Below are 12,378 nucleotides of genomic sequence, written 5' to 3' on the forward strand. Positions count from 1 at the left end.
CCCACCCTGCTTCAGCCACTCACTCCCATGGTCATACCCCAGGACCATCCATTACCAATAATGCACACTTCCATAAATCTTGATTTCCTCCATACAATTTTCTGACCACTATACCCTGTCTTTCTAGCTCACTGCCTCTAATAACCTGACTCCAACATTCCTTCAGACTCATGGAAGCCTACCAGCTTTGACGATCCCTCAACCTTTCGATGTCCTTTCTTTTCTCTTAAGCCAGCTTAAATTCCCTGATCAATCATTATAATCAGTCTCATGCAAAAACTCTTGACTCCTTTGCCCTCCTCTCATGCCATTGCACTCAAACTTGGAACAAAAGCCTAGCCCTGGTTATTCCAAATTACCATCTCTTCTGAGCTGGCACCTTCTCTTCTCTCTTGAAGCTTATAACACCTCCTTTTCGATTCTCGTTTTTATATTCTAACTTTGCTTCCTCCTCCACTGACCATCAACCTGGGGCAATAATAAGAGAACTCTGAAATTGCCAGGACCACATTTACCCATCTATTTGCCTCTGTGCCCATATATCCTGCCTTCCTGCCTGTTACTGTTACTGCTCCTATCTAAAGGAGTTCTTCTACTTGTACAATAGATTCCATTCCCTCTTGTTTCCCCAAAGATTTCATTCCAGAAACCCTTGTCTCTCTCATATCAGCAGTTTTCCCCTTTTACTGGCTCATTCCCAGCAGTATACAAATATGCTTTCCCCACTTATCTAAAAAAATAGCATAATCCTACTTTCCCTGCCAGATACTGCTCTCTTCCTCTGCTTCCATTTGCAGCAAAACTCCTCAAGAATTTTCTCCTCACTGTCTCTAGATACTCTCCTCTCATTTTCTCTTAAACATACTCTAAAGCACCCTGGCCCGTCACTCCATAGATGCTGTTTTTATCCAGGTCACCAGCAGCCTATTTCCTGCTAATCCAAATGTTAAGTTTCAATCCTTTTTTTTTTACTTGACTTTTTTTCCCATTCTTTTGTTTGTTTGGCCATGCCTACAGCATGTGGAAGTTCCCAGGACAGGGACTGAACCCATGCCACAGCAGGGACCCAAGATACTGCAGTGACTACATCAGATCCTTAACCTGCTGCACCACGAGAGAACTGCAATTTTTCCATTCTTTAAACACTTCCCTTACTTGGTTTTCAATATATTATATACTGTGGTTTTTCTTCGTACTTCTCTGACACATTTTAGATAGATAGATAGGTAGGTAGGTAGGTAGGTAGATAGATAGATAGTATAGACAGAGATATGTCTCTTTCTATATATACTCTCTCTCTCTCTCTCTCTTTTTTTTTTTTTTTTGTCTTTTTAGGGCCACACTCGCGGCATATGGAGGTTCTCAGGCTAGGGGTCCAATCAGAGCTGTAGCTGCCGACCTTCGCCACGGCCACATGGGATCCAAGCCGTGTCTGCAACCTACACCACAGCTCACAGGAATGCCAGATCCTTAACCCACTGAGTGAGGCCAGGGATTGAACTCGTGTCCTCATGGCTACTAGTTGGGTTTGATAACCTCTGAGCCATGATGGGAACTCCTATACTCTGTCTTTATATGTATATCTCTCTATATGTATACCTATCATGTCCTGTGTAACTACTATCTAAATCAAAATATAGAACTTCTCCAGGACTCTAGAAGACTCTTGTGCATCCTAGTCAGCACTCCTGAAGAGAACTATTTGTTTGAACCTCTGTTAGACAGCTTGCCTAACCTTGAACTTTGTATAAATGGAATCATACAGTCTGGGCTCTTTTCTATCTGGTGTCTTTGGTTTAATATTCTGTCTGTTTGATATATCCATATTTTCATTTGTAGCAATATTTTTTTCACTGCTCTTTGGTATTTCATTGAATAATTAGTCCTAAATATCAATTTTAATGTTAATGGACATTTGGTCTGGGACTATTATGAATAAAACTGCTATGAACAGTCTTATACATATTTTTTAGGACAAAAACATTCATTTCTTCTTTGTTTTTTTTTGGCCATACCTGTGGCATGTGGAATTTCCTGGGCCAGGGATCGAACCTGCACCACAGGTGTGGCAATGCCAGATCCTTAACCCACTGCACCACAAGGAAACTTCCACCATTCATTTCTGTTGTATACATACCTGGGAATGGAGTCACTGGGTTATAGGGTAGGTGTAGCGTTTATTTCCATAAACATCACCCAACCATTTTACGAAGAGGATTTAGTTTCTATTTCCCATACAACTTAGTGATGCTGACCCTCTTTTTTTTTTAGGGCCTCACCTGCAGCACATGGAGGCTTCCAGGCCAGGGGTCCAATCAGAGCTGTTGCCATGGGCCTACACCAGAGCCACAGCAACACCAGAACCGAGCAGCGTTCACGACCCACACCACAGCTCACAGCAACACCAAATCCCCAACCCACTGAGCAAGGCCACGGATCGAACCCGAAACCCCATGGTTCCCAGTCGGATTAGTTTCTGCTGTGCCACGACAAGAACTCCGACCCCTCTTATAGTTTGTACATTCTCTTTCTAAATTACATATCTTTTTCTATTTTTAATTGGGTCATTGGATATATGTATCACAAATATATTTTTTCATTCTGTGCCTTGCTTTTTTACTTGTGTCTTGTCTTGAACAGACATTCTTAATTAAAGGAAGCCAAATTATTAATGTCCTCTTTCATGGTTAGTGCTATTTATGTTCTGTTTTAGAAATAGTTGCTTATCCCAAGGACCTCATGCTGTTCCTCTGTTTTCTTCTAGAAGCTTTATCATTTTGCCTTTTACATTTTTATATTTGATCTATCTGGGAGTCATCCTTGAGTCCTCTCTTCTTTTCCATTCTGTATATATCCATGGGGAAATCCCATTAGCTCTACTTTCAGATATATCCAGACTCTAACCAGTTCTCATCATCTTCTTTGCTGTTGCTCTGGAATGAGCTATCGTCTCTCTTCATTTCTTGCTGTTCTAGCCACTAACATGGTTACCCTGTTTACACTGTTGTGTTCTTAGCCCAACAACCAGGGTTTCCTTTTTAAACTTTTCATATCATGTTGCTTTTCTGTTTAATTTCTTCTCCCAGATTCTCATTTCACTCACAGTAAAAGCCACAGTCCTTACATTGGCCTGCGTGTTGTTTTATGATGTGTCACTCATTACTATCTGTTAACAGTCTGGCCAGGTTCCCCTTCCTTACTCTATTCCAGCTATTTCGTTTCCTTGATGTTCCTTCTTTATGCCAGATGTGGCTATTCGTTCTGCCTGGGCTGCGCTACAGTCATTTTGCACACACCATGTCCTTTAAGGTTTTTTGTTTTTGTTTTTTATGATATGTTTTCTCCTCAGTGAGGTCTCTCCTGACCACCCTATTTAAAATTGCAGGCTGCCACCCATCCCTATGTATAGCCAGTGCTAGAATGTGAGTACCATGAACGTATTGATTTTGTCTGTTTTGTTACCCGTGTCTCACAGACACCTAGAACATTGCACATAATAGGCACTCAGTAAATATTGATCAAATGAATGGATTCTAGATATAAGGCTTCTCTAACTACACTCTTAGGTAGGAATGTTGTCCCTTAGTGCTAACTTCTTTAGAACCTAGCCCAAGAAGGTATATGCACCACTTTGAATAAAGTTTGTTTTTTATTATGGTTTTCTCTAGGTGACAAAGGTGACACCTGCTTCAACTGTATTGGAACTGGTATTTCGGGGCCTCCAGGTCAACCTGGTTTGCCAGGTCTTCCAGGTCCCCCAGGTAAAACCTTCTACCTAGAGCGACCTTTAAAAATCTTTCTTGGCTAGATATTAGGGAGCTTAAAGTGTTAGAATGATGCCAATTTCTCACTTTATAGCTAGTCACCCATATACATACATAAGGAAATATGGTATGTTACTCTCTGCTATGAAATAGATCATGCTCTTGCTTCCAGTACCTGAAGTCACCAACATTTTTCATTAAAGCATTTTGACAGTATTGGTTCAGGAAAAATATCTTCCTTATTCTCCTTATGGTAAGGAACCTGACTTATACAGAGTCAGGCTTCTTTCAGAAAACTGGAGAAATGTTCGTAACGCATGGCTCCTGAGTGTGGTTTCCAGTGGCAGAGATTCTAGTCCCTGGGATGTATCACATGTTATCATTAAGGACCAGGGCATGTGCTGGAGTTTGGCAACCAACTGCCAATACTCCTCTTTATCTCTTTTAGTTTTAAAAAATTAAAAAACATTTACGATATTCCTCTTTCACTATGTGACTCCTCCTTCCCCATTTCCAGTCAGAACCACGTTTGTTATTCATCAGGCCCACAATGCTTTTTACCCAGCTGCCTCTTAGGAGATCTCAATGTAATATTCTCTTCACGTCACATTTTATGTCTGGGTCCGTCAGGGCTGCGAACAGACACCAGATCTCTTACATTTCTGTCTAGTGTGTTGCCAAAGGAACCAATTCATTTGGTGCTTGGAAACAGATTTTCAGTATGTCTTAACAGCTGCCCTTGGAAGTTGGCCGTCTAACCTTGTACCTCCAGTCTAGTGGTTTTCAAACTTGGGAGTATGTCAGTATCACTTGGAGGGCTTGTTAAAACACAGATTGCTGGATTCCCATCCCCAGAATTTCTGATTCAGCAGACCTAGGGTCAAGAGCCCAAGAATTAGCATTTCTAACTGATACCCCGGTGATGCTGACGTCACTGGTCCTGGAACCCATTTAGAGAGCCATTGCTTAGTTATGTTTTCTCAATGAGCACCAATCGGTTCTCATTAACCAAATTTTAGACAGTGACAAACCAAAGAAAGGACTCGTAGGGATCTAGAAAAAGTGTTTAAGAAGAGAGAAAGATATGCAGACTTTGCCCTTACTTATCTCCTTCTCCCCTTGGCAGTGGGGGTGGTTATAGGAGCCTGAGCACTTCTGGGCATAGTACTTGGTAGCTGTGAGTTCTGAGAGGCTTTGGAATTGGAAATACCTAAATATGCAATGTTGTATACAACATGAAATGTTAGATTTACCTCAAAGAAGTGATGATTTCCTCCTCTTGAGAATTTAAAATAGGAAACTTAAAATGTGACTTGTTAAATGGATTGAGTAACATTCTTAATTTAAAATTTGACATCCTTCCTTGCTGATTTTTATATGAGGCTTGTCAGGAGTTCACGCTCCTAAAGCTCACGTTACTGTGCGTATGTGTGTGTTGTACGTTTGTGTGTTAGGATCCCTTGGTTTCCCTGGACAGAAGGGTGAAAAAGGACACGCTGGTGCAACCGGTCCCAAAGGATTAATAGTAAGTTTTGAATATATTATAGAATAAAAGAAGTAGAAGAAAGCCATTTACACTTGGATTTTTATTTGTGGATATATACATAGAAGAAATTTAGTTTTCATATTAAATTATGATTTATTTGATTCTTTCACTCTTACGACTCACATGTCTCACTTGACTCATAGCTCTATGAACTAAATGTTATTGGACGAGTTAATGGGATAAACTGGAGAAAATATTAGAAGAAAAGAAACAGGTTTTCTTTTTCTTCTTTTTACCCTCTTTATTTCTTTTTCTCCCTCAGGGCATCCCAGGAGCTCCAGGTGCTCCAGGCTTTCCTGGATCTAAAGGTGAACCTGGTGACATCCTCACTTTTCCAGGAATGAAGGGTGAAAAAGGAGACTTGGGTTCCCCGGGAGCTCCAGGGCTTCCTGGTTTGCCTGGCACCCCTGGGCAGGATGGATTGCCAGGGCTTCCTGGCCCCAAAGGAGAACCTGTGAGTTGGTTTGATATTCTGGATTTTATGATGTCAGATTGTTACTTAGTGGTGTTTCCCAGGATGGGCCTGATGCTGAGTTGAACATCCAATTGATGCTTAAAAGAACATGGAGTTCCCGTCGTGGCGCAGTGGTTAACGAATCCAACTAGGAACCATGAGGTTGCGGGTTTGATCCCTGGCTTTGCTCAGTGGGTTAAGGATCTGGCGTTGCCGTGGGCTGTGGTGCAGGTCACAGACGCGGCTTGGATCCTGTGTTGCTGTGGCTGTAGCATAGGCCAGCGGCTACAGCTCTGATGAGACCCCTAGCCTGGGAACCTCCATATGCCGTGGAAGTGGCCCTAGAAAAGGCAAAAAGACCAAAAAAAAAAAAAAGAACTGATTATATATAGTAGTGGTACATTGTTATTGACTCTGTAGGGTTTCTTAACAACTCTATCTTTCTCTCAGTGGTTTTATTAGTTCCTTCTTCTTAAGCTATTACTATATTGAATAATATTGGCTATGAATAGGTGGGCAGGATGTTAGGATGCTTATGGCTCAGTGTGAGGTTCCCCTTCTCTTATCCCACATAGCCTCGTCTGGTTTTATTTAGACTTTAATGACAAAACTCTAATTTAGGAGTTCCCGTCGTGGCGCAGTGGTTAACGAATCCGACTAGGAACCATGGGGTTGTGGGTTCAATCCCTGGGCTTTCTCAGTGGGTTAAGAATCCGGCATTGCCGTGAGCTGTGGTGTAGGTTGCAGATGCAGCTCGGATCCCGCATGGCTGTGGCTCTGGCATAGGCCGGTGGCTACAGCTCCGATTGGACCCCTAGCCTGGGAACCTCCATATGCCATGGGTGCGGCCCTAGAAAAGGCAAAAAGACAAAACAAAGCAAAGCAAAACAAAAGTCTAATTTGGTTTTTATATATATTTAACTTTTAGATTATTGTGTGTAGATGGCTATGTTAAATTGCCATAGACCTTAAAGTTTGAAGATAAATGAATAGAACCTTACTTTGTGTAAAACAAACAGCCCAGGGTATTTAGGTAGAAAGTGATATTTTTTTAGTAAAATATTGGCTAGACGGTAAACTTCTTGACTTTTATGAGAATTTAAGCTTCATGAAGGCAGAGATTTTGGCCTCTTTTTTTCTTCACTGTGTCACCAGCACCTGGCACATAGTAGGAACTCAAAAAATATTTGTTGAAAGAATAAATAAGTGGAGTGATCACACATACTATCTCATAACATACTATTTATGGCTGTATCGTTTCTCTAGTTGTACTTAGTGATACCAACCTACAGATAGCTGTTATATCTACATGTTTTTGTTTTAAACCTTTTTCTTTTCAGGGTGGAATTACTTTTAAGGGTGAAAGAGGCCCCCCTGGAAACCCAGGTTTGCCAGGTCTCCCAGGAAATAGGGGGCCTATGGGCCCTATCGGTTTTGGCCCTCCAGGCCCAGTAGGTGAAAAAGGCATACAAGGTGTGGCAGGAAATCCAGGCCAGCCAGGACTACCAGGTGAGTTTATGGTGGTTGTTTTGTTTTTAGTTTGGTGCTTAAAAGCAGAAATGTATTATCTTTTGGCCATTCTTGGCTTCCTTTCATGAGAGTTGTGTTTCCCTGGCCATTTATATTTGGGCTTTTCAGAGCTCCTTAGCAAGGAAACACGTGTGTGTGTGTGTGTGTGTGTTACACTGTCTGGCCCTTAACAGAAAAATTTTGCCAATCCCTGGGCTACAGTGTATATTTAAGATTAGCCTTTTTTTGGCCCTGCATATGGAAGTTCCCAGGCCAGGGCTTGAACCTGAGCCAGAGCAGTGACAATGCTCAGTTCTTAACTACTGGGCCACCAAGGAACTCCTGAAGATTAGCATTTTTGAGGCATAGAATAGCTACATCTTGTGATAATTCGAAACTAAGTAATTTTACCAATTTATACTCCCACCAGCAGTATTAGAGATTTTTTGTTGCTCTGTATCCTCGTAAACATTTTGTATTTTCACACTTCTACATTTTTGCCAATCTATTGAGTGTGATATATCTTGCGGAAGTTTTATTTTACATTTCTTTGATTGCACTGCTATTTAGCACCTTTTCATATGTTTAGTGACCATTTGAATTTCCATTTGTAAAATGTCTATTCAAGTGTTTTGTCCATTTTTTTTTCTGTTGGATTGTTTGTTTTTATTTGTTGAGAGTAACATATATATTTTTCCTGTGTATTCATTCTTTGTTAGCTATTTATTTTGCAAAATTTTCATCTGCTACAACTTGCCATTTTCACTATCTGTCTGGTATCTTTAATAGACAGATATCAATTTGAATGTAGTCAATTTATCAATCTTTTCTCTCATGGCTAGTGGTTTTTATATCATATTTAAGAAATCCATCTTTGTCCTGAGCCTATTTCAAGTTATTTCAATTAATGAGAAGTAGGCGCACTTGGACTTTGCACAATAAAACCATAAAATACCATTAGTGCACCATTAGTTAACCAAAATGAAATATTTTTCTTTCGATGTACATTTAAAAATATTTTTATTGTCATTGCCATTGTGGCTCAGCAGTAACAAACCCACTAGTATCCATGAGGATGAGGGTTTGACCCCTGGCCTCACTTAGTGGGTTAAGGATCCAGTGTTGCCATGAGCTGTGGTGTAGGTCGCAGACATGGTTCAGATCCCACATTGCTGTGGCTGTGGTGTAGACCAGTAGCTGCAGTTCCGATTGAATCCCTAGCCTGGGAACCTCCATATTTCACAGGTGTGGTCCTAAAAAGCAAAAGTAAATAAATTTTTTAAAATGTTTATAGATACCATCTTCATGGACATAGTTAAAACTATCATCTGCTTTTCTCTTGGAAATTCACCCTTGTGTTTGGTATTGTCCTTGAAAAAATATATAGGATTGTTTTTCTTTTTTTTTTCCCCCCGCTTTTTAGGGCTGCACCTTCAGCATATGGAGGTTCGCAGGTTAGGGGTCTAATCGGAGCTGTAGCCTCCAGCCTACGCCACAGCCACAGCAACGCAGGATCTGAACTGCCTGTGCGACCTACCCCACAGCTCATGGCAACGCCCAATCCTTAACCCACTGAGCGAGGCCAGGGATCGAACCCGCAACCTCATGGCTCCTAGTCAGATTTGTTTCTTCTGTGCCAAGATGGGAACTCCTAGGATTGTTTTTCTTATGTATTTTTGTTAGTTTTCATTTTCCAAAAATTATATATACTTTCTTTTTTGTTTTAATGAATGGAGATCTTTAGACAAGCAAACACTTCTCATTCACTATTAATTCTCACTTGTTCTTTAGGTCCTAAAGGCGATCCTGGTCAGACCATAACCCAACCAGGGAAGCCTGGCCTACCTGGTAACCCAGGCAGAGATGGTGAAGTAGGTCTTCCAGGTATGTGAGGAATTTATTTGACCATGTCTTCAATACTTATTGGCTTCTTTCTTTGGCTTTTTCCAAAAAGCTTCTGTTTCTCCATAGGTGAACCTGGACTCCCAGGCCAGCCAGGCTTGCCAGGAATACCTGGTAGCAAAGGAGAACCAGGTATTCCTGGAATTGGGCTTCCGGGACCACCTGGTCCCAAAGGTATGTAGGACCGGGTAGCAGGCAAGGTAGGTTAGCTGGTTAGTGTGTTATTTATTATTCTTTGATAGAGGTCACACAACAAACAAAATATATTAGCTGTAACTTTTTTCTATGTAAAATAAAGCATGTAGATGAAAAGTCACAGAATGGAGTTCCCGTGGTGATGCAGCGAAAACGAATCCAACTAGGAACCATGAGGTTGTGGGTTCGATCCCTGGCCTCACTCAGTGCGTTAAGGATCCTCGCTCACTGGACGTCGCCATGAGCTGTGGCATAGGTCACAGACACAGCTCAGATCCTAAGTTGCTGTGGCTGTGGCATAGGCCAGCGTCTGTAGCTCCGAGTAGACCCCTAGACTGGGAACCTCCATATGCTGAAGGTGCAGCCCTAAAAAGTAAAAAAAAAAAAAAAAAAAGTCACAGCATATATGCACTAGAGTTTTACTGTGTTTGTCTACAACATTCCAGACAACAAAATAACCTAAATTGTAGATACACAAAAATGATATATAAGCTTTAAAAATCACAGCAATTATTGTCTTGCGTGTTCACCATTGTATTTTCAGGGCCCAGAAAATTTCCTGGCACATAGTAAGCACTCAATAGGTATTCGTTAAATGAATGGATTGTTAAACATAAAACAGATTTATTGCACTGATATATCTAAGTAATGTTTTATCCTAAATCATATTCTCTTGATTTACTGAAATTTTTAGGCCTGTTGCTTTCAGTTCTTTTTTATTCCAAACAGAATTTTTCTCATAAATGGCAAGAATGTGCATTGGTCTGAAAACAGTGCTTAAACATGTCCTTACTCATTTATACTAAGTGACATCAAAAGAGTCAGATTTGATTGTGCGCGCACGTGTGTGTAATATCTATAATTGTTTTTAGCTCATTTCCAGAAGTGCATGGTATACCTTTTATCATACTCCATCCAGATGTAAGCAGAAGAAAAGTTTTTCTGCATCTCTGTACTGGATTCATTCCTTAAGTTTAGTTCTATCTCCTTGGTAATAGCTTCTTTCTTCTTCCTTTAGAATGGCATATTCTTCCACACATAATTAGCCCTATTTAAAACTGATAGGCATAAAGTGATTGAGAAGGAATATTAGGTATTTATAAGGCTACTTATAGGACCCTGAGTATTCTTCTAGACTGTCATTGTGATTTTAACATCTTACTGGAGTCATTAAGCATGATTGGATAGGGTCCAACTATCAGTTGGGAGTTTGGGTATCTTTCTTAAAGTGTCTTCTCTTCGGAGATTAACAAAGGACCTATAATTTTACAGGTTTTCCTGGAATCCCAGGACCTCCAGGAGCACCTGGGGTACCTGGAAGAATTGGTCTAGAAGGGCCTCCTGGGCCACCAGGCTTTCCAGGACCTAAGGTCTGAGACATTTTGATTTATTCTTTCCTCTTTTTCTATTTCTTCTACTTTCTTTAGCCTTCTCTATTTTTTCTTAGACGTTATCTCAAGTCTTCACTATATCAATAAAACAACTGATTGTATTTGTATTTAATAATATTTAACTCCAAATAGTTTTTAATCATCCCAGAGGTCAAATTGGAAGCCAAAAAAAAAAAAAAAAGAGGTTTCTGAACCTGTTTTAGAGAGACCAGTTATTGGATGCTATAAGATAATATAATCATTAGCACCCCATGTGCTTTTCTATAGTATCACCATTCCATTTAATCTCTATTCATGTCTGTGGGATGATTGGTTGAAATGATGTTGAATATCATGTTGAGAACTTATACTGTTTCCCTCTGTCTCATTTCTATCTCAGATACATAATGCAAATCACTACTATTGACTTTTATAATAGTAATAATAATAATAATAATAATACTGTGTTTGAATTAGTTTCCATTCTCTTATAACATTTTAGCTAACCTAAAACTCTTCTTACTCGACCCTAAGCAAATTGCTATGGTACATAATTATCCTGTTCCTGTATTTCCTCTATGCTTAATTTATTTAAAATTCCTATATTTTCATATTTACTACCTTTTGTCCCATGGAAAGAAAAATTTACCATGACCCCATTTCTCAAGAGAGATCACTTCTCTATTGATTAATTGTTTTTATTTTATTTTCAATCTTTTTGAACGAACGCAAAAGTGAAAGGAATAATACAGTGAACTTTCATATATCTGTCACTCAGATTCCAAAATAATCAGGATTTTATCATGTTTGTTTCATCGATTCCTTTTTTCTTTGATGAAATATTTTAACCCAAATCTCAATATTGTATCATTTCACCTATAAATATCTCAGTATTCATTTCTAAGTAAATGGACATTTTATATAAAACCCACAATGACATTATCGTACTCAGTCAAATTTAAAATAATCATCTAATGCTCAGTCTATAATCACATTTCTTCACTTGTGTTCTTTAATCTCATGCTCTCTCAGTTATCTCTTTCTTGTCTTGAAACCAGACCAAATAATTAAATTTGTTTTACTAAGCCTTGTTTCCCATCCTTCCAGATGTTGCATACCAATTACTTTTCATTTAATTATCCTACTCCCTCTCCCATGGAGGGGGTATTACTTTATATTTTCTGCTTTACATTCTCTGCAGTAAGTAATAAACACCCCAAAAGAGTCATGGGAGTTTTGTTGTGTTTTGTTATGTGTATGCTCAAGGGAGAACCAGGATTTGGGCTACCTGGGCCACCCGGGCCTCCAGGACTCCCAGGTTTCAAAGGAATACTTGGTCCAAAAGGAGATCGTGGTTTCCCAGGACCTCCAGGTCCTCCAGGACACGCTGGCTTGGATGGGCTACCTGGACCAAAAGGTATGGAGGCTGTTGCTATTTCTCAACTTGCTTTTAACTTTTGTAGAAATAGAAACTCTTGAGAAAGTTTATGGTGCTAAGTCCAATTAACTGGAAAGCCTACACTGCCACTCTGTCATGGCTTTTAAAAAATGATCCACTGGTATTTTTTGTGTGTTTTATTTCATTGTATAGATGATGTAATCATGCATGTACAAAAGTAGCAATTTTATAAGAAGTTT

At 39.8% G+C, this 12,378-nt stretch overlaps 1 protein-coding gene across 4 annotated transcripts in view; it reads left to right on the plus strand.

The window, feature by feature from the left end:
• The window catches only part of COL4A5 (collagen type IV alpha 5 chain), a 224,677-nt gene that overhangs the window by 140,677 nt on the left and 71,622 nt on the right, over positions 1-12,378 (plus strand). For all 4 annotated transcript variants that reach the window (XM_047764670.1, XM_047764671.1, XM_047764669.1 and 1 more), the window contains exons 22-29: positions 3,669-3,761; positions 5,219-5,289; positions 5,573-5,764; positions 7,105-7,273; positions 9,065-9,157; positions 9,245-9,349; positions 10,643-10,740; positions 12,007-12,157. In XM_047764670.1, the coding sequence (XP_047620626.1) occupies positions 3,669-3,761; positions 5,219-5,289; positions 5,573-5,764; positions 7,105-7,273; positions 9,065-9,157; positions 9,245-9,349; positions 10,643-10,740; positions 12,007-12,157 (972 nt within the window). The remainder of the gene's footprint in view (positions 1-3,668; positions 3,762-5,218; positions 5,290-5,572; positions 5,765-7,104; positions 7,274-9,064; positions 9,158-9,244; positions 9,350-10,642; positions 10,741-12,006; positions 12,158-12,378) is intronic.

Source organism: Phacochoerus africanus, chromosome X, assembly GCF_016906955.1.
Source record: "Phacochoerus africanus isolate WHEZ1 chromosome X, ROS_Pafr_v1, whole genome shotgun sequence".
Taxonomy (NCBI): Eukaryota; Metazoa; Chordata; class Mammalia; order Artiodactyla; family Suidae; genus Phacochoerus; species Phacochoerus africanus.